At 40.6% G+C, this 19,367-nt stretch overlaps 1 protein-coding gene across 1 annotated transcript in view; it reads left to right on the plus strand.

Moving 5' to 3' along the window:
• The window catches only part of PTPRJ (protein tyrosine phosphatase receptor type J), a 152,119-nt gene that overhangs the window by 121,794 nt on the left and 10,958 nt on the right, over nt 1-19,367 (plus strand). The window contains exons 6-16 of the mRNA XM_074274581.1: nt 3,408-3,644; nt 5,103-5,363; nt 6,911-7,168; nt 7,814-8,080; nt 9,684-9,953; nt 11,915-12,211; nt 13,863-13,994; nt 14,763-14,976; nt 15,699-15,823; nt 17,486-17,573; nt 18,561-18,602. Coding sequence (XP_074130682.1) covers nt 3,408-3,644; nt 5,103-5,363; nt 6,911-7,168; nt 7,814-8,080; nt 9,684-9,953; nt 11,915-12,211; nt 13,863-13,994; nt 14,763-14,976; nt 15,699-15,823; nt 17,486-17,573; nt 18,561-18,602 — 2,191 coding nt within the window. The remainder of the gene's footprint in view (nt 1-3,407; nt 3,645-5,102; nt 5,364-6,910; nt 7,169-7,813; nt 8,081-9,683; nt 9,954-11,914; nt 12,212-13,862; nt 13,995-14,762; nt 14,977-15,698; nt 15,824-17,485; nt 17,574-18,560; nt 18,603-19,367) is intronic.

Here is a 19,367-nt window from a genome sequence, read left to right on the forward strand (position 1 = left end):
CTTTTAATTTTGTTCTAATATTTCTTTCTGTCTCATGAAGTCATTGATTTGTGTTTGGTCTGTAGTAGTTTTCAATGATTTCTCTCTGGATCTATATAAAAAATTTTTTTTTTAATAGTGATTGGTGCTACTTGGTCTTTGTTGCTTTGTTGACCTCTATCACCTAGGATGTGTTTGCACAAGAGGGTTGGTAAGTTTTACATCTTGCCTTTGATCTTTAAACCTTAGAGTCCTGGGTCTTCAGGGATTTCTATGGTATCTTAGGACAGAGTGCTTGGGACCTCAGAGGCTCTGGATTCGGAGTGTCCCAGTTTGTGTGCTGCTGTGAACATAGGTCCAAAATACTATGAACTAAGGTCCAACTCTGCTGGGGCTTTTTCCATATTGCTGCCTCTAGATACAGAACTTTGTAAGCTATTGGTATTTTTGGCCTATCCTTTGTTATACTGGGAAATTTCTATCCTTATTCTGGTTTCCTTTCCTTTTGCTTGTGGGCAAAGTGACTTTTTGTGGGTGGAGGAAGTTATTTACTCCTAAATAACCAACTTCCCCTTGGGGATATCTCATTTTTCTTTGTATCTAATTGTATTTGTTACTGTTCTTAGGTTTTTGCTAGAATGGATATGTGGGAGGTGAGCTCTCTGTTTCTGTGTGGGCAGCCATCATTGTCCCTGATGTTCTCTTTCTGGGACTCTTTGCACAAAGGAACCTCTTTGTTCAAGAATAGGCTTTGGGTGATAATAATAATAATAAGAGTAATAACAACAATTACAGTATTTATATGATATTTTAAAGTTTGCAAAACAAGTAAAAAATATTATCTCATTTGATCCTCGCAACAACTTTGGGAGGTAGATGCTATTATTATCCCTATTTTCAGATGGAGAAACTGAGGCAAATGGTGGTTAAGTGACTTGACCAGCATCACATAGTTGGGAATTATATGATGATAGATTTGAACCCCAACTTTGAGAAAACATTAGGATAATTATGAGTAGATCAGATTCAGACTCGGTTCTTCTGAGTCCTGAATGGTGGCCATAAGCCTGTAATTCAGTTCTTTTTTTTTTTTTTTTTTTTTTTTTTTTGAGGCTGGGGTTAAGTGACTTGCCCAGAGTCACACAGCTAGGAAGTGTTAAGTGTCTGAGACCAGATTTGAACTCGGGTCTTCCTGAATTCAGGGCTGGTGCTCTATCCACTGCGCCACCTAGCTGCCCCCTTGTAATTCAGTTCGTAATGTTTTATGTATCATGAGCCTCTTGGGCAGCTCATATATCCCATTTCATTCTAATGTTTTAAAATGCATGAAATAAAATACATAAAGTAAAAAGGAAATAAATTATATTTGATCTTCACAAAAATCATATGAGCTAGATACTGTTGTTATCCCCATTTTGCAGATTGAGGGAAAAATGACTTGTCTAGAGTCCCTGACCTATTGTCTGAGATAACATTTGAACTCAGGCTTTTTTGATTTTAAGTCCAGAATTCTGTCCATTGCACTACTCGATGCCCTGAGGATCAGGCAGAGAACAGACAAACTTAATCTGCAGGGAGATGGTTTGGTAGATATGTCCTGTGATGCATGAGTCACACCCCATGGGATGGCCGTGGGTCTGTATGTTTGTGGTACTCTTGAGTAATTTTGTGGGGATCGCTTTTTCATCTTTCCCTTGACTGACAAAGTAGATAGACTGGGAAGACTTGCCTTCTAGCTCATGGTGGCAGCTTCATTGATTGATGGTTTTATCTTTTAGACAGGGGGGAAAGTAAAGGAGGGTCTGGAGAGGTTAGCCCAAAGTCACTGCAAGCCCTGGAAGGATGGGGGCCAAACACTAGTTATTTAATGTAGGAAAACACCATCAATTAATTATTTTTTAATAATAAGTTTTATTAAGTTGTTATATTAAACATATTATTTGACATAATATATTTAATAAATATATTAAATATGTTATAATGTTTAATATTACATTTAATTTAATAATAGTTTATATTTATAGAATATATAACATATGATATATTCTATATAATATAAGTTATATTATAATTTAATTTAATAATAATAATGATATAATGAATAAATATATAAAATATATTAAAGTTATTAATAAAATAACTTTTATTAAGGACATACTAGGTGCCAGGTACTGTGTTTGGTCCTGGCTTAGCACATTCAACAGATGGTCCTTTCACTCAAGGGCCTTACAATTTAACAAAGGAGACAATAGGCAAATATATATAAAATATATACAAAGCAAATACACACACATACACACACACACACATGCAAAGAGCAAACTGGACAGAATAAATGGGAAATGAGAGGGAAGCACTGAAATTGGAAAGGCTTCCTGTAAAAGGTAGGATTTTAGTGGACCTTAAAAGAATCCAGGAGGGAGATCATTCTGGGCATAGGGGACAGCCTGCCCAGAGCTTAGAGATGAGTCTAATTTATGTAGCAGCAAGGAGACCAGTGTCATTGGATCAAAGAGTTAGGGGTAAGCGGAATAGAAAGATAGCAGGGGGCTACCTTTGGATGCCAAACAGAACATTTTGTGCTTGATCCTGGAGGCAATGGGGAGCCACTGTGGTTTATGGAGTAGCGGGGGGTGATATGGTTAAACCTGCCCTTTAGGAAAATTATTGTATCCTAGGATGGACTGGAATAGGGAGAAACTTGAGGCGGGCAGCTATTGTGATAATCCACACAATGGGTGATGAGGGCCTGTATGAGAGGGATGACATAGGTTGTCAATGAGGGAGGGCTTAAAATGTCAGCCAGACAGGCCCTTCGAATAGAGAAGGTCAGAATTGGTCAGAACTGGGAGAGTCTTTAAATGCAGGAAGTCAGAAACTTGGAGAGTGCTGGCCTGCTCATTTCACAGGGAGGAACTATATGGAGCAGAGTGAAATGACTTGGGCCAGATTGTAGAGCCAGAATTTTAATTTTTAGACTCCTAACCTTATGCTTTAACTATTCTGTAACTTACCTCTTTTGGGTCTCCGTAGGTCAAATTTATTTCCCCAATGCCATTACCCCAACAGCTTTTTGGATTGAGCATTGTGAATGTTCATATAGTTACCATAAAAATGGAATACTTGGCCCACTAAGTACCCACTAGTATAGAAACGGTCTTTCTTGGTCCAGGATGGCAAGGGAGTTAGGGATGGGAAACTGAGAGCCTTGAAATTGCGTGGGATGGAAAAATAATCTCTTTGATATGAAGGTGAAACTAAGAGAAAATCATAACCATACTATGATGGTTATTGGGATATTGCTTGGGGAAATGCAATTGCCAACATCCAGGGCATACCTTGGAAAGCTGGGGTATGCTAATTTTACACCCGCTAAGAGAAGACAAGAAGCCTTTGCCACTTTTGATAATGGCCTTTTGTATCATTAGAAACAGGTGTCAATGGCACAGAGACGAGCATGACGGTGGAGGACTCTGGCCCCAACACATTGGCACATGAATGTAACTTCCAAAAGAGAGCCCAGTTGCCTGCAGAGATCTCCCAAAACAAATTGACAAGGGTCCATGTTACTGGGTTAAATTCGGGAACTTCCTACCAGATCACTGTTTTTTCTCAAGCAGCCAATGGGACTGAAGGAGACCCTCTGATCAGAAGCTTCAAGACAAGTAAGTTTATTTCTTCTAGAATCACTCACACAGAAGCAGGCAGGCGTATGGACGAGGACCAGAACTCATTTCAGGTTTCTGAAATGCCTACATGGACTCAATTTTTGATTCTTGTTTCTGCTATTCAGAGCTCTCATCTGCACCCTGCCTCTAGTTCTGACCTCGTACAGCCACCATCATACTTAAGGCCTTTAGTAGCTCCCACTTGGACTATTGCAATAGCCCTGTAATTGAACTCTCTTGGCTTCCTGTCTCCTTTTTCTCCAGTCTTTCACTAACACAGCTGCTCAATTACTTTTCATTAATAATAAATAACATTTATTTAACCCTTTAAGGTCTACAGAATCATGGGACATACTCTTGTTGTTGAGCTATTTTCAGGTGTGTCCAACTTTCCATGACCCCATTTGGGATTTTCTTCCCAAAGACACTGGGGTGTTTTGCCATTTCCTTCTCCAGATCATTTTATACATGAGGAGTTGAGGCAAACAGGGTTAAGGGCCTTGAGCTGGATCACACACTTAGTATTGGATTTAAACTCTCGGGTCCTGATCCTAGCACCAGCACTCTATCCACTGAGCTATCTAGCTGCACTATTGATTCTCACAACCACCTGGGAAATAGGTGTTATTATTATTTCCTTTTACAGATGAAAAAACTGAGAGAGATAAAGTGACTTTTCCAGGGTGCTACCGCTAGGAAGTTTCTCAAAGCTAGGTTTGAACATAGGTTTTTCTGGCTCTAGACTGGTTTTCCAGTCACTGGGCCACTCCACTGCCTACATGGGATGGTTTTTAGCATGCACTCTTTGAAGGGAAGTATTTCTTGGCATTTTTAGTTGTTAATGTTCACGGTGGCAGCAGAACACAATGGAGATAAAAACTTGTTCCAAGTCAGAAGACTTTGATCCATGTCTCACTCCTTAAGCTTATGACCCAGTCATTACCTTAATTTTTGTTTCCTTAATCATAAAATAAAGAAGTTTCACTCATTCTACTTCATGATCCTTTTCAGCTCCAAGTCTATGATCATTGGATCATATATGCTCATTTATTTATTTGTGTCATGTCTCCAAAGTCTGAGTTATTGGACCATTTTTACATTTTATGTACATAAATTAATAACTTATATTATTAAAGCGTAGCCACGTGAAACAACTTATCCAGGGCCAAACAGCTATAGTAAGCATCAGAACTGGAAATTGAACTCATGTTTTTGCCTTTCTCTGTATCCTAGTGTTTAACATGCACTAGATATAAACAATTAATAAATTCTGTAGACTGACTGAGGCAACATAGGTTTTCAGACCTCACGTCTCATGCTCTTTCCATTTCTCTGTGACGATTGACCTGACGAGAATATGTTGTATTAGATGGAATACATACTCTGAGGAAGAATGGATTTTCCCCAGTTCCTTCTGGTCATGTGGCTAATTTTGTGTGTTTTCATTTTCAACAGATTCTAGTCGAGTGGTTAATGTCAGAATTGTGGAAGTCAGTGACACAGGAGTGAAGCTGGCTTGGGAGAACAGTGATAACTCGTCTAGTTACACATATAGGATACAGGTGGCTGGGGATGGTCATTCCTTTGACCAGAATTCTAGTGAGACCCATGTTGCTATCACAGGACTCAATTCTAGCACATTATATAACTTCACAGTATATCCTAAAAGAAACAATGATCCTGAAGGTCAACCAGCTTTTACTCAGACTTATACAGGTAAGTTCTCTCTTCAGTGACCAGAGTCTTTCTGCTCTGGCTGTTGAATATGTTAATGTTGAAGAAGAAGAAAAAACAAAAAACAAACCAAAACAAAACAAAAAGAGTCTAAAGTTGGGGTCCAAAGTTTGAACTCTGAGAGAGTCTTTGTACCCTTTCCCTTTTTTGCAATATTCTTCTTTTGATCCTTCTCCTTGTTGACCCGATGTGTAGAAAACAGGCTGGCCCCCATTCTGAAGAGTATCCTATCATTTGAGACAGTTATTCAAAAAAAATTCATTCATATAAAGTCATGTTTGCTTAATTGAATTTAATAAACAGTTAATGACTGCTCTGTGTAATGCACTGTCCTTGGTGCTGGATAAACAAAGACAAAAATGAGACTTTTAGCCTTCATAGGTTCAGTGATCTACATGTTTAAAATGAAGCATATTGTAATCCTCTGACAAGATTTCAGTTTTTTGTTTTTGTGCCCCCAGTGTCCAACTTGATGTTGATACATAGTCAGGGCTCAGTGAATGCTTATTCGATTGCGTCAAATGAAGAAGCAGCCTCTTCTTGTTAAAAGTTGTATTTCCTTTTTCATTATAGCTTTTTATTGACAAAACATATGCATGGGAAACTTTTCAACACTGACCCTTGCAAAAACTTCTGTTCCGATTTTTCCCCTCCTTCCCTCCACCCCCTCCCCTAGATGGCAGGTAGTCCCATACATGTTAAATATGTTAAAGTATATGCTAAATATAATATATGTATACATATTTATATACTTGTAAAAGTTGTATTTCTAATGCTTCAAGAAGTTGAGATTCCATGATTTATGGCTGAAATTCTACCTCTCTTCCCCTACTGTATTCATTTCTGGACACTGACTTTTAGGAAGGACATTGGTAAGCTGGAGATTGTCTAGAGTGAGATGACCAGATTAGTGAAGGTGTTGAGTTCCTGCCATTTGAAGGTTGGTTGAAGGAACTGAGATTGTTTATCCTCTAAGAGAGAAGATTTAGAGAGAGCATGATAGGCGCTTTCCAAGATTTGAAGGACTGATATGTGAAAGAATGAAGAGATTTTGTCTTTTGGGCTCCAGAAGACAGCATTAAGAGTTTGGCTTCATAACTAATGATTGATGATGATGATGATAAATTGGAACTTCATAGAAGTTAGAGTAAGATGCTAATAATAAGAATTGTAATAATGATGATGATAGTGATGGTGATAAGAGCTATCCCAAAGGGGAATGGGATGCTAGCATGGTTGTGGATTTTTCATCCTTGGAGGTCTTTGAGCAAAGACTGGGGTAATTACTTGTCAGTATGTCATGGGGGAGGGATTTTTGTCTTGGTATGGATTGGGTTTCTCAGATCCCTTCCGTTCCAAGATTCTGGAATGTGGGAGTTCATCTGCTTCCAATAGCAGCTGCTCATCTATCCACATCCTGGTCCCCAATCCAGGGACCAGGCAGGGAGAAGTTTGGGGTGTTTCAGTCTGGTCTGTCTGAGCTATCCCCTGACTCTCTCTGACCTCTGACCCTTCTTTCCTGCCCACAGCACCCCATCCAGTCTCTGACTTTCGAGTACAGAATTTCAACACCACTAGCATCAGCTTAGCTTGGAGCAGCGAGGGCTCCTCCTTCAGGATCCTTGTTAAAGACCTCACACATCATTTGTTCTCCAGAAATGAGACACATCAAGAAAAACAGCTTCTAGTTACAGACTTAATACCTGGGACTCTCTATTATTTTGAAATATTTCCTCAAGCACCGGATGGAAGGGAAGGAGTCTCTCGAAAACTGGAACAAACAACTGGTGAGTGTTGAAGAATCTTTTTATTTACTGTTTTATTTCTTTATTAAGGTATAGCTATGTTTTGGAACTTAAATGCTTCCAGGATTCAAGATTTCATTATTGTAAGTTCTCCCTCTACTACTGCCTTAGTAAATAATCTTTATGTGATGCTTGTCCTTTGAGGGAAAAATTTGTTTGATGGCTGATTTCTCAGGGTTAGCTTTCTGGGAGAGTAACTTGGCAAGTCCCTAGAGGGTGGTCATGGAACCTGTCCCAGAGTCTGGCTTAAAGACTTTTAAGTATGACATGGCCTGCCAGAGCTCATCGCATCTCCCTCAGAGCCTCTGCGAACCCAGAGTCATTTTTGGCCTGTGATGAGACAATGGTGGAAGGATCTAGTAAAAAGGATTTGTTCACTGAGGTTCCTCAGAAGAGGTTATTGTAGGGAGTATAACTGAAATCACGGGGCAGTTACTACAGTAAGGGAACCACTGGAAAGCCAATCCAGGATCAAGTAGAAGTAGGAGCGAATCCTGTCTATGACACTTATTGGCTGGCTAAGGGGATGATACTGGTAGTGATTTCTCTCCCATAGTGCACACCCCCCCCCCCCCCCCCATTCATGTTCACTTCTGAACTAATTTTATTTTATTTCCCTTTAAATAGAGCCGAATGCTGTTTCCAACATTGAAGTTGTATTTGCTAACACAACTACGATACACTTACAATGGCAGAACAGGGACAATGTATCCCTAGGGTATCGTTATCTTCTCCTGGTAGAAACAAGTGGATCCTGGGTCTTTAACTCTACAACCAGCTTTCTTAATGAGACCATTGGAGGCTTAGAACCTGGTACATGCTATAATGTTACCATCTATCCAGAAGTAGGAAATGGGACAAAAGGGAGTCCAGCGTGGATAGTTGTGTATACAAGTGAGTTTCTCAGATTGGCTTTCTTCATAAATACCTTAATTGAGAACTTCATTATCTTGGGAGGACAAAACTTCGATCGGCTAAACTAGCTTTCACTTTGTAAGAGAAGGTTGCGTCTTCAATTCTGCAAACATTCATTAAGCAGTAGGTTTATAAAGACAAAGGTGGTCCTGCCCTCAAGTTGCTTACAGACTTCTTTTCCTGGCCATGCAGTATGATATCTATTCACAAAAGGTATAATTCTAGGAAAATTGAAGGAGGGAAGGCCATTAACAATTGGGGTTTTGGAGGGCGGGATCAGGGAAATCTTTATGAGGATGTCTGAGACATCTGAGTTGAACCTTGAAGAAATATAGAACTCTGAGAGGAAGCTAGGAAGATTTCAGAGAATTCCTTCCAGTCACGGGTGGGCTCAGGGCTAGCGACAGCATGTGTGACTGTGTGTAGTGAGAAAGCCTGGGAAATACAGTAGAAAGGTGGATAGGAATCAGTCTACGAGGGGCCTTAAAAGCTAGCAGGAGGATTTTATCTTAGAGGCAAGGAAAGTCTTTGGGCTTTAGGAAATGGTTTGGCAACTAGATCTGGCAGTGCACATACACACGTGTGCACACACACATGCACGCACACACACACACACACACACACACACACACACACACACACACACACACACACTATCCCTGTAGCTGAGGAGGCTGAGGCAGTCAGTATCTTGAGTTTGGGAGTTCTGAACCATAGCAGGAAAATTGAGGAGAGACTGTGAACAAAAAGACCAGTAAAAGAGGCTGTTATGGTTATTTAGGGAATGTGGTGTAGACATGAAGTAGGGTAAGAGCCAAGTGAATAGAGAGAAAGAGATGAATGAGGGATAGAGGGGGATTTGGCAACTGATTTGATACATGGGATGAAGACGAAGGAAAAACCAAGGATGACTGACATTACAAACCTGGATGGTTGAGAGAATGTTGGGTCCACAACAGAAACAGGAAATTTTAGAGAAGAGTTTGTTTTTTTTGGGGGAAGGAGGGAGTAAAGACAATATTTTTTCATCTTCAACATGTTGAAATTCTATAGGACATCCATCTGTAAAGAGCTGGTGATATAAAACCGGAGTTCTGGAGACAGACTAGGGCTGCCATCTGCAGCAAGATGATCTCTGAATCCTTAGGAGAAGTAGAGAAGTAGTAGAGGGATGAGCAAAGGGAGAGCTGCTAGAGGGAGAATAAAACAAAGCCTAGGCTTACTTTCTGAGGGGACACCCATGCTAAGATGGTTGGAGATGGTTGTGACTCAGCAGAGAAGGAGCAGGCAGGCGGGGAGGAGGAGATTCAGCAGGAAGGCAAGGCAGAAAGGGGCATCCAAGAGGAGATCTAATCACTGGTATCAAACACTTCAGGGATACTGAGTAGAATGAGGACTGAGCACCGAACCCTTGGATCTGACAGTTGAGAGATCATTGGCCACCTCTGGGGAACTGATTCCCTAGAGGAATGGGTGTGTGAGAGCTGAATGAGGGGTTTAAGAAAATAGAAAACAAAGAAACAACTAAAACACAAGTGTATTCCATAATACTTGCTAACTAAGTACCTTTTTATTTGTCAAGCACCTAGCCAGGTGTCTGCCATCAATGTTTCAAGCATCAGTACCACAGAGGTTACCTTAAGCTGGCAACAAACTGACAGTGCCGCCGCTGGCTACACCTATCTCATCTCTCTTGTTGAGGAAGGGTCCGTCGTGTCCATCAACCAGACGCTGAGGGTCAGAAATGTTACAATCGCAGGTCTAAGCCCTGGCACTTATTATGACGTCAGAATCAATTCCCAAGTGGGAGAGGATGTTCAAGGGGAACCTGGCCACACATTCTTCTGTACAGGTGAGTTGTTCGAGAAGGTCTTCTCCAAAGTTAATTTCTGTCTGCTGCTGTGTATCTTCCTTGTTGACTTTGTCCATTGGGTAGTCACTCCCATTCTGTTTTTGGAAAATTCCACATCTTGGATATACTTCCTGCCCTTCTCTGCCTTCATCTAGATGCTACTGGGAGAGGAAAAACTTAAATACTTTGCATTGGTGGCTTTAAGTCTGTCACAGATTTTATTTTATTTTTTAATAGTTTTTATTTACCAGATATATGCATGGGTAATTTTACAACATTGACAATTGCCAAACCTTTTGTTCTAATTTTTCCCCTCCATCCCCCACCCCCCCAAGATGGCAGGTTGACCAATACATGTTCAATATGTCAAAGTATAAATTAAATACGATGTATGTATACATGTCCTAACAATTGTCACAGATTTTATTAATAGCAATAGCACATATATAGATATATGTGTATACACATTCACACACTATGTAAACACACACACATACACACAATGTAAAAATATCTATGCAAAACGTGTTCCAAATTTGTCTCCCTCTTTTCCTCCCTCACCTCTCCCTAAGGAAGCAAGCAGTCTGATATAGGTTAAACATATAGCATAGCATTCTTCTAAACATATCTCCATATTTATAATTTAGCAACCCTTTATTCATCACTTCTTATGTGTCAAACACTGTAGTAGGTAGAAGGATTCTAAAGAAAATAAGAAAAAAGAGCCTGTACAGAAATACCATATACATGCAATGTAGATGGGGGCAACCTTAGAAGGGGAGACATTAGTAGCTGGAGGGACTGGCAATGACCTGGGGAAATGGTACTCGAGCTAAAGCTTGAAGAAATTTTCAAAAAAGCACCAAACCTTTGGGTTTTGATTTTTCTGTCCCTCCTTTCCTCTGTCTTCTCAAAAAAAAAAAAAAAAAAAAAATATATATATATATATATATATATATACAATTAGCTAATGGTTTCTCTATTTTTCTTTTCAAAATAGCTCTTGGCTTTATTCATTAAATGTTTTCTTTCCATTTTATTATTTTTTTCTTTTATTAAAATTTTTTTTGTGAGTGCTTAAGTTTTTTAAAAATGTGTTGGTTTTCTAGATTTTTTTTTTTTGCTTACCCTCTCAATTTATTGATTTCTTCTTTCTTTTAAAAAATGGTATTTTATTTTTTCCAATCACATAAAGCCAATTTTTAATATTCATTAAAAAAACGTTGAAATGTGAATCAAAGTCGCCTGACTCCCAAGCCAGGTCTTGTTCCTGGTACTCTGCTGCCTCCTCTGAAGTTAGAGTAATTGTATATTCTCATATTTTCCAATTGCTACAAGAACTGGTGGCGATAGTCTTATCATAAGACCTTAGACCATATAGTTTCTGTATTGTTTTCATTTTGGGGGGTCAAAGTTTAGGAGGAATATTGATAAGCCACAAAGCATGAAGGGACTGGAGACAATGCCATGCCAATTTTGATTGAAGGAACGGGCAATGGTTGATCTGAGGAAAAAAAGGCATTGAAAGCCAGTTCCAAGTATTTCATGTGGAAGAGGAAGAAAAGTGCTTCCTTTCAGAGGAAATAACTTGCAACAAGGGATCAAAATTGCAAAGATGGAGGTCTTGGCTCAATCTGTGCAAAAAATCCTAAAACTGAGAACTTCCTTAAAGTTGAAGGGAATGCCTTGGGGGAGGGATTGAGTTTCAGGTTGCTAGAGGTTTTCAGGCAAATATTGGTTAACCATAGGTAAATACTGGTTAACCATAGGTAAATATTGGTTAAACCATTTGTTAGGGATATACTTGAGAGAATTCTGTCTAGGCCCAGGTTGGAGTAGATTAGAGTGAATAAATTCCTTCTAACTTTATGATTCTGCATTAGATCACGCAATTGATAGTCATATTTCTTTTCCCTAAAGTCAGAAATGAAAAGATTCAACATTTTCACATTTCTTTCTAGATGCTGCATCTGTGGCTTTCCTTGAGTGCAATCCAGTGCCCAAACAACCAATCCTCACTTTACGTTGGCCCTGTCCCCCTGGAGCGAACAGTGGTTTCGGTCTGAGCATCCATAGTGGGGAGTGGAGCAAGGAAATAAATCTCCCACCCTGCTATTCAACATCTGTGACTGATGACTATAATGGAACCTATGTGGCGTATTTAAATTATTCTACCACCTACAACATCAGTCTCATCACCCTGTCATGTGGGAAAAAGAGTTTCCCTAAACAGAATATTTCCCAAACTAGCATCACAGGTAGGTTGCAGAAATGTTGTCTTCTCAAGTCTAGAAAAAGGCAGTGGTTATGGTTAGCTAAGCTGTTTGTAATTGTTCTCTTCTTCTTACTGCACCCCCATCTCCCCAACTTTATTTTTCTCTTGTATTTTGCTTTTTTTTTTTTTTTTTCCCCCTTCCCCTGAGGCTGGGGTTAAGTGACTTGCCCAGGGTCACACAGCTAGGAAGTGTTAAGTGTCTGAGTCTAGATTTGAACTCAAGTCCTCCTGAATTCAGGGCTGGTGCTCTATCCATTGCGCCACCTAGCTGCCCCCTTCTCTTGTATTTTGAAAAACCGGAGGGTCCTTTGAAGGAATCCAGGATTGGCGTGATGACGATACTGTGTGGAAAGTCAATCTTCTGTAAAATATGGACTTAAGAATCCATGCCAATTCACTAGTCTGGGGCATAGAGGCTTTAGTTTTCTAAGAAAAATAGTTTCTGAGCTGCTTAAAGAAAGCAGTTGCTAAGTGTTGTGAGACAGCAGTTGCAGATTTGCATATGAAGGATAATTATTAATTATACATGGCTCACTGCTAGAAATACATAGAAAAAAGAGAGGAGAGAACCTATTTTACTCTCTACTCTAACTAAGAAGAGAGAAGATAAGACAAGATATTTCTCTATATCATATCTGAGAGGTAGAAGAGAAAAATCCTGCTGAAGAAGAAAAAAGTTCCAAAACTTTTGCTAGTATTAGGATAAGGATTGTTGCCTTTTCCCAGAAGGGTCCAATACTGCTTCAGCTGAAGATATCAGTCGTCACTGGAAATGATGGGTGGGGTAGAGCCTTAAAAAAGCAGCTGCTCGACAGATTAATTCGTATAGTTGAGAAGCTGTGCTTAATGAAGTATTAATCCCAAACAGCATAGAACAGCTCAGTTTAATAGTGGAAGCATTGTTTAGGAAGAAGCCATGATCACCAAGAAAGTTTTATGAACAGTAAATAAGATATAGAAATCTATAATTTAAATTCTGGGTTGTGAGTTCCCCTGGTCACATATATTCCTTGTGGATGGGCCTTTTTGCTCTGGGACTTCACATGGGTCTATTCTTCTAATGTAAACTTTATGCTCTGGAGAAATATGATTTGAATATACGGGTAGAATGATTTAAAAATATTTTATGTTTGTTTTTCATTTTCAGTAAATGTTTTGGTTAATGTTAATTGGCTGTCCCTAGTTTATTAGTGGGAATACAGCAGTGGGGGCTCATGAGCAATAGTTATCCAGGAGGGCTAATCCCTAGAGCTTTGATAGAATTGAGTGTAGCAGCTACCCTTCCTCTAGAGAAACTTCACCTGATAGCATGGAGGCATATTACAAGGAATTATAGCTTTGGGGAAGGAGTCAAGAAGGAAAGAGAAGCTGCAGAAGGAGACTTGGGCGGTCGCTGTGCCTTGAAGAAGGGCATTAGCTGATATTTTGAATAAGTTAGCTTCTTCTTGGAAAGGTTATGGAAGAGAGGGTTGGAGTGGCTGGCTTCCAACTCTGAAATTCTGTAATTCTGCGACGAAACAGCCACCCTTTGGGTGCAGATCTTTAGGTGCCATAGATCATGTGCTAAAGTCAAACGCTGCATCTTAATTTTCTAGGATGTTAGCACAGAGGTGACTTTAATTGTTGTTTTTCAGACCCACCTCCTCCGGACGGATTGCCAAATATTTTCCCCATCAGCCACAACTCATTGAAAGTAAAATTTGGCAAGTTTGAGTCGAGTCATGGACCAATAACAGCATATGCGGTCATCCTTACCACAGATGGAAGTAAGGAAGTGTGGTTTGTTGTATTGTACCAAGTGGTCACTCATGGAGCAATAATTCATAGTAATACTAATGATGATGATGCTAGCTGACATTGATGTATCTCTTTGCCAGGCACTATGCTAAGTGCTTCACAATTATTATTTCATTCGATCTCCACAACAGCCCTGCGAAATAGGTGCCATTATTACCTCCATTTTACAAGTGAGGAAACTGAGGCAAAGAGATTATATTAGTTCATAATCATACAGCTAGTGTCTTAAGCTGCATTTGAACTCAGGACTTTTGGACTCCAGACTTGCACAGCCTTGCCTAAAGTATACATTTAGAACTGGCAGGGACCTTGGAAAGTCATCTGGCCAATCCTTTCCTTTCATAGATGAAGGAACTGAGGCTTGGTGAGCTTAAGTGTCTTGCCTATGAATACAAGACTATTATATATAATAGGCAGGCTTTGAATCCAGGTCTTTCTGACTGGAAATACAGCTTTTTATCCACTGTGGCATAGCTTATAGTAAAGAGAAAAAAAAAGGGGGGGAAATTCAGTAAAACTATCTAGCACAACCTAGAGGTCTGATGTAATAGACATCATTCTCCATGACTGCCGCCATCTTGCCATGGGGAGTTTGACTAAACCCTTCCCTAATCCCAGACCTCATAGTCTGTCCATTTGAATTCAGCTTCGATCGTGAGATGAATCCCTGGCCTGTCCTGCTGTCATGTGAGTCTGTTGCCTTTTGGAAGGTTTCATTTTGTGCGTTTGCTATTTAGGTGGTAACAAATCTTCTGCTGACTTCTTAAAATATACCTATGAGGATTTCAAGAAAGGAACCTCCAAGACCTACGTGACTTACCTCATGACAGTGAAGGAGGAAAGAGCCGCTTCAGCTTTGTCCGATGTCTTGAAGTATGAAGTCATTGTAGGAAATGAGTCTACCACAGATGGCTATTATAATGGGAAACTGGAACCCCTCAGTTCCTATCGGTAATTCCATTCCATTCCATTCACGTTTATTAAATGTCCGCTATATCCCAGGCAGATACAAAGACCACATAAAAACAGTCCCTGCCCTCAAGGAGCTTCTATTCTATAGTTTTCATTCAATTACATCTTAAAACAATTTTTAACATTTAAAAAAAAGTTTTGAGCTCCAATTTTTTCCCTGCTTTCCTTCTCTTTCCCCTTCTTGAGATAGTAAGTAATCTGATGTAGGTGATACACGTGCAATCAGGTAAAACATTTCCATATTAGTCATTTTCTTGAAGTCTCAAAGAAAAACAAAGCGAGAAAAGTTAGGAATTCTAAAAGGAGGAAGTGACCAGGGAATGTATATCAGACATAAGGGACAACCTGGACAAAAGCACAGAGGGAGGAAATGGGAAATTCAGTTCAGGAAAGAGCAGTGGGCGAATTTGAACTTGACCGTCATGTAATATTTGTAAAGGGGAGGAAGGTGAAGTAAGTCTGAAAGGGTCAGCTGGAGCCCAACTGAGAAGCCCTGGATGTACTGGGCTGAGGGGGCCAAGGAAGGTGGATTCAGCCAGGAATCTCCAGTGGTTTGGAGAATGCCACAATTCCCCGGGGCTGTCCCTTCTCCAGATTTGCCTCCTCTGCTGCTTTAAGCTCAGGGAAGTTTTCTTTGCAGAACATCCTTGCGATCGAATGTTGGTTTAGATTCAGATGTTCTCTTCTGCCTTCCTCCACAGGGCTTGTATTGCTGGTTTCACCAATATTACCTTTGACAGCCTCCACCCTGGGCTCATTAATGGCACCGAAAGCTATGTGTCTTTCAGCTTCTATTCCGATGCAGTCTCATTACCTCAGAATCCAGGTAGAAGGGGGGTGGTGAAAACAAAACTTCATGTTGTGAAAAAATTCTTCTGTGTGTGTGTGTGTGTGTGTAGATAATATGTGTGTGTGTATATATATATATATATATATATATATATATATATATATATATATTTATATACACCTGGCATTGGAGTTTAAGGTCTTGAATTCAAATCCTGGTTTTGTCAGTTGTGGGATCTGGGCAAATTATTTAATTTCTCTGGGTCTCAGTTTTCTTAACTGAAATGGGAGAATTGGACTGGATGATTCTTAAGGCTGCTTCCAGCTCTAAATGTGTGATCCCCACTTTGGAAGGCCCTGGATGCCCCCTTTTCTCCCCACCCAGATTCGACATGCATTAGCATTATGCATCTAGCATTATGGGAGTTAAAGAGACTTCAGACATCTCCTGGCTCAGCTACATCCCATTTTCTAGATGAGGAAACAGGCCCAGAGTGTTTTTGTTATTTGCTTGGGGTCACAAAAACAATAAAAGGCAGAACCAGGTCTGGGCCCCAGAGTTTCTGACCGCAGAGATAGCATTCTTCCCCCCTCCCCCCTCCGCCATACTTCATGGTTTATGATATTGTCCCACTGTGTCTGCAAGGTCAGTCAGAATATTTTTGACATGGGACCTTTCTGACAAACATTTTGATCCTTTTCACAACACCGTGAATCACGTACCTGTATATTATTGTACCCATTTTGTGGATGAGGATCCTGAGGCGCTGAGAAATTGAGCCAGTTTGTCTACATTGGCAGAGGCAAGATTCAGATGACTATCTGTTGAGTCAAAGTCTGTCTCTTGTTCATAATTACAGCTGAATAGCTAGGACAGGGCACTGGGTCAAGTGCCAGATGTGACCTCTGACACTAATTATGTGACTGGGTAAGTCCTGCTCTGTCTGACTGTTTCCTTATTTGTAGAATGGGACTAATCAGAGCACCCATCTCCCAAGATTGTTGGAAAGATAAAATCGGATAATATCATATTTTGTAAACTTTAAAGTGCCCATGTTCCTGTTAGTTACTTTTATTATTATTCTTACCAGTAGGATTATATTATCATTTTCATTATCAGTATTGGTATTGTTAGCCATTGACAAAGCACTTTACATAAATGTCTCATTTATTCCTCATTTTGAAGTAACCTAACCTGGTTTCTAAATGGGGAAACTGAGGCACAGAGTATTTAAGTGACTTGCTGCAAGGCCACTCAGCTGGCCAGTGACATTGAAGGAGGATTTGAATGCGGGCTCTTCCCAACTCCACATCCATCTTTTTCTCCATCACCCGGCAGCGGATCCTTTGGTTGCCTTGGGATAACGCTTCAGCATTTAAAATGATGGAGACTCCAACTCTAGGATCTTGGGATCAGAGATATAGATCCTGAAGAGTGCAATACTGGGCCAGAGAGACTGACCTGAACTATCCACGGTCACTGCAGTGCCCATCAGAGGTGGAATTTGAACTCAGGTCCTTTGACTCCAAAGCTTCCAGGGCTTTTTCCATTGCTCTGGTTTTTATTGAGGTGCTGATGGGGTGTGTGTGGGGTGTCTGTGATTTGCTCATTTGTCCACTACAGGGGGCTTCCTGGGCTCCTGGACTCTCAGTCTTCATCCTGGAGAGCTGACTCATCTCTTGTTTGGTTTTCCCACAGCTGTTATCTGCGGTGCTGTGTTTGGGTGTATCTTTGGTGCCCTGGTAATCGTGGCTGTTGGAGGCTTTATTTTCTGGAGAAGGAAAAGGTGACTCTTGTTGATGTGTGTGCTTTGTGCAAGCTGTATCCCTCAGCTAGCATAGCCTGGGGCATCACTGCCTACCCTGCAGCTTTACCTTTCATGCTCTCAGGCCCCCTGGAAAATGGCCCTTCTGCTCTGTCAATAGCAATGGCCTGGAGAATAGGCTCTGTCTTTCTGCCAAGGCCCAGATTACCAGTGCTGTCCCTGGTCCCTTTGTCAAAGGCACTCTCTCGGCTCCTTGGGTCCTTGGGGAACCCTCTGCCAAAGGCACGTGGGAATGGGAGGCAGCAATTGGGAGAGAGGAGTTGAGGAATTAAGTTTGCTAAGCCAGGACTCTGAATGCTTTGGTACGGGACTCCCAATTGTTTCATTTTGTAAGTGTCATAGGAAAAAATCATGACAAATTCCTCAGTTAAGGAGTTACACATGCCCATGGAGAGAGCCAGCCTTGCAAGGAAGTAAGGAGAAAGGAAGCCCTGTGTTCTAATATTACCTCCATACACACAGACTTTTTGACTATCGGCAAGTGGCTAAACCTCCCAGTGTTCTCGGCAACTTTCTAAGACTGAGTTGCCAAGCGGCAGCACTGGACAGAGCGACCCTCTGGAGCTCCTTAGGTCCAGACCGCAGGGAGTTCTTTGGTTGGCATATTAAATAAGAAGACATTTCTTCAAATTTGGATTTTACAACCCTTGGATACAGTAAAGTATAAAGTCTGGTCCCCCAAACTGATCCATTGACTAAACTGGCACAATGTCTGTTGAAACTATTTTTGTTTTTCTGAGGGATTCTGATTATTGTTTGTCAACTTTAAATCACTAGGATCCGCAGACTTGCCAAGCTCTGCCAAGGTTTCCCTTATGGGAATTCAGACCCAGAGGGCAAATAGCTGTGTTCAAATATAGAAAAAAAACAGGAAACTTTTCTTTGTTGAGTTACTTTGTGTGTCCATTGAAGTAATGGGTCTCTTTTTCTCCTTTTCTTTGGAAACAGGAAAGATGCAAAGAATAGTGATGTGTCCTTTTCTCAAATTAAGTGAGTTGATACAAAGCTTTGTTTTTTTAAATCTAAGAGCCTTATAATCCCCCTTCCCTCTCCCCTTGATCATACATGTAGTTGTGATCTTTCAAAGGACAATCCCAGCATGTTATTTTATGTTTTAGCTCTGAAAATTTTCCTTTTCAAAAAGCTAATGAAGTTAAAGCATTTCAATTTTGTTGGAAAGAGAGCCAGACTTGGAATGAAGAAGGCCTGAATCTGTCTGCCGTTGAGACAGACTGGCTTTGTGATTCTGGGCAAGTCAATTCAGTGTCTACCTTTGAACTACAGATAAGCAACTTATCTGGTCTGTATTGAGGAAGGGAGTTCCCACACTAGGAGTTTCCCACCCTTGCCACCAACCATCCCCCTTCCTTTCCTCTCAGCAACAAATGGAAACTTCCTGCCTGGCCTTGTCTATGGACCAATGTGGGTTTTGTGGCAGCGGCTCATTGAAATCTGAGACGAGGCGGTACATGGCAGTGTAAAGAGTCTTTGGGCATCAAGAGACTTGCATTCGAGTCCATGCTGGGTGATATGGGCCAGTCACTAATCTCTCTGGGCTAGTTTTCTCATGGGTCCAAAAAGAGGCTTGGATTAAATGACTCCCTTTGATGAAAGGATCATCTCTTCTGCCTGAAGAAGAGAGATGATTTATTATATGCGTGCTCCCCTCCACCACAAGGAAAGCAGCTAGGTCAGAATATCCAGAGGCTGTGGATTGGGTTTCAGGCTGCTAGACCTTGAACTCAAAGATGGCAT

Source organism: Sminthopsis crassicaudata, chromosome 6 (assembly GCF_048593235.1).
Source record: "Sminthopsis crassicaudata isolate SCR6 chromosome 6, ASM4859323v1, whole genome shotgun sequence".
NCBI lineage: Eukaryota > Metazoa > Chordata > Mammalia > Dasyuromorphia > Dasyuridae > Sminthopsis > Sminthopsis crassicaudata.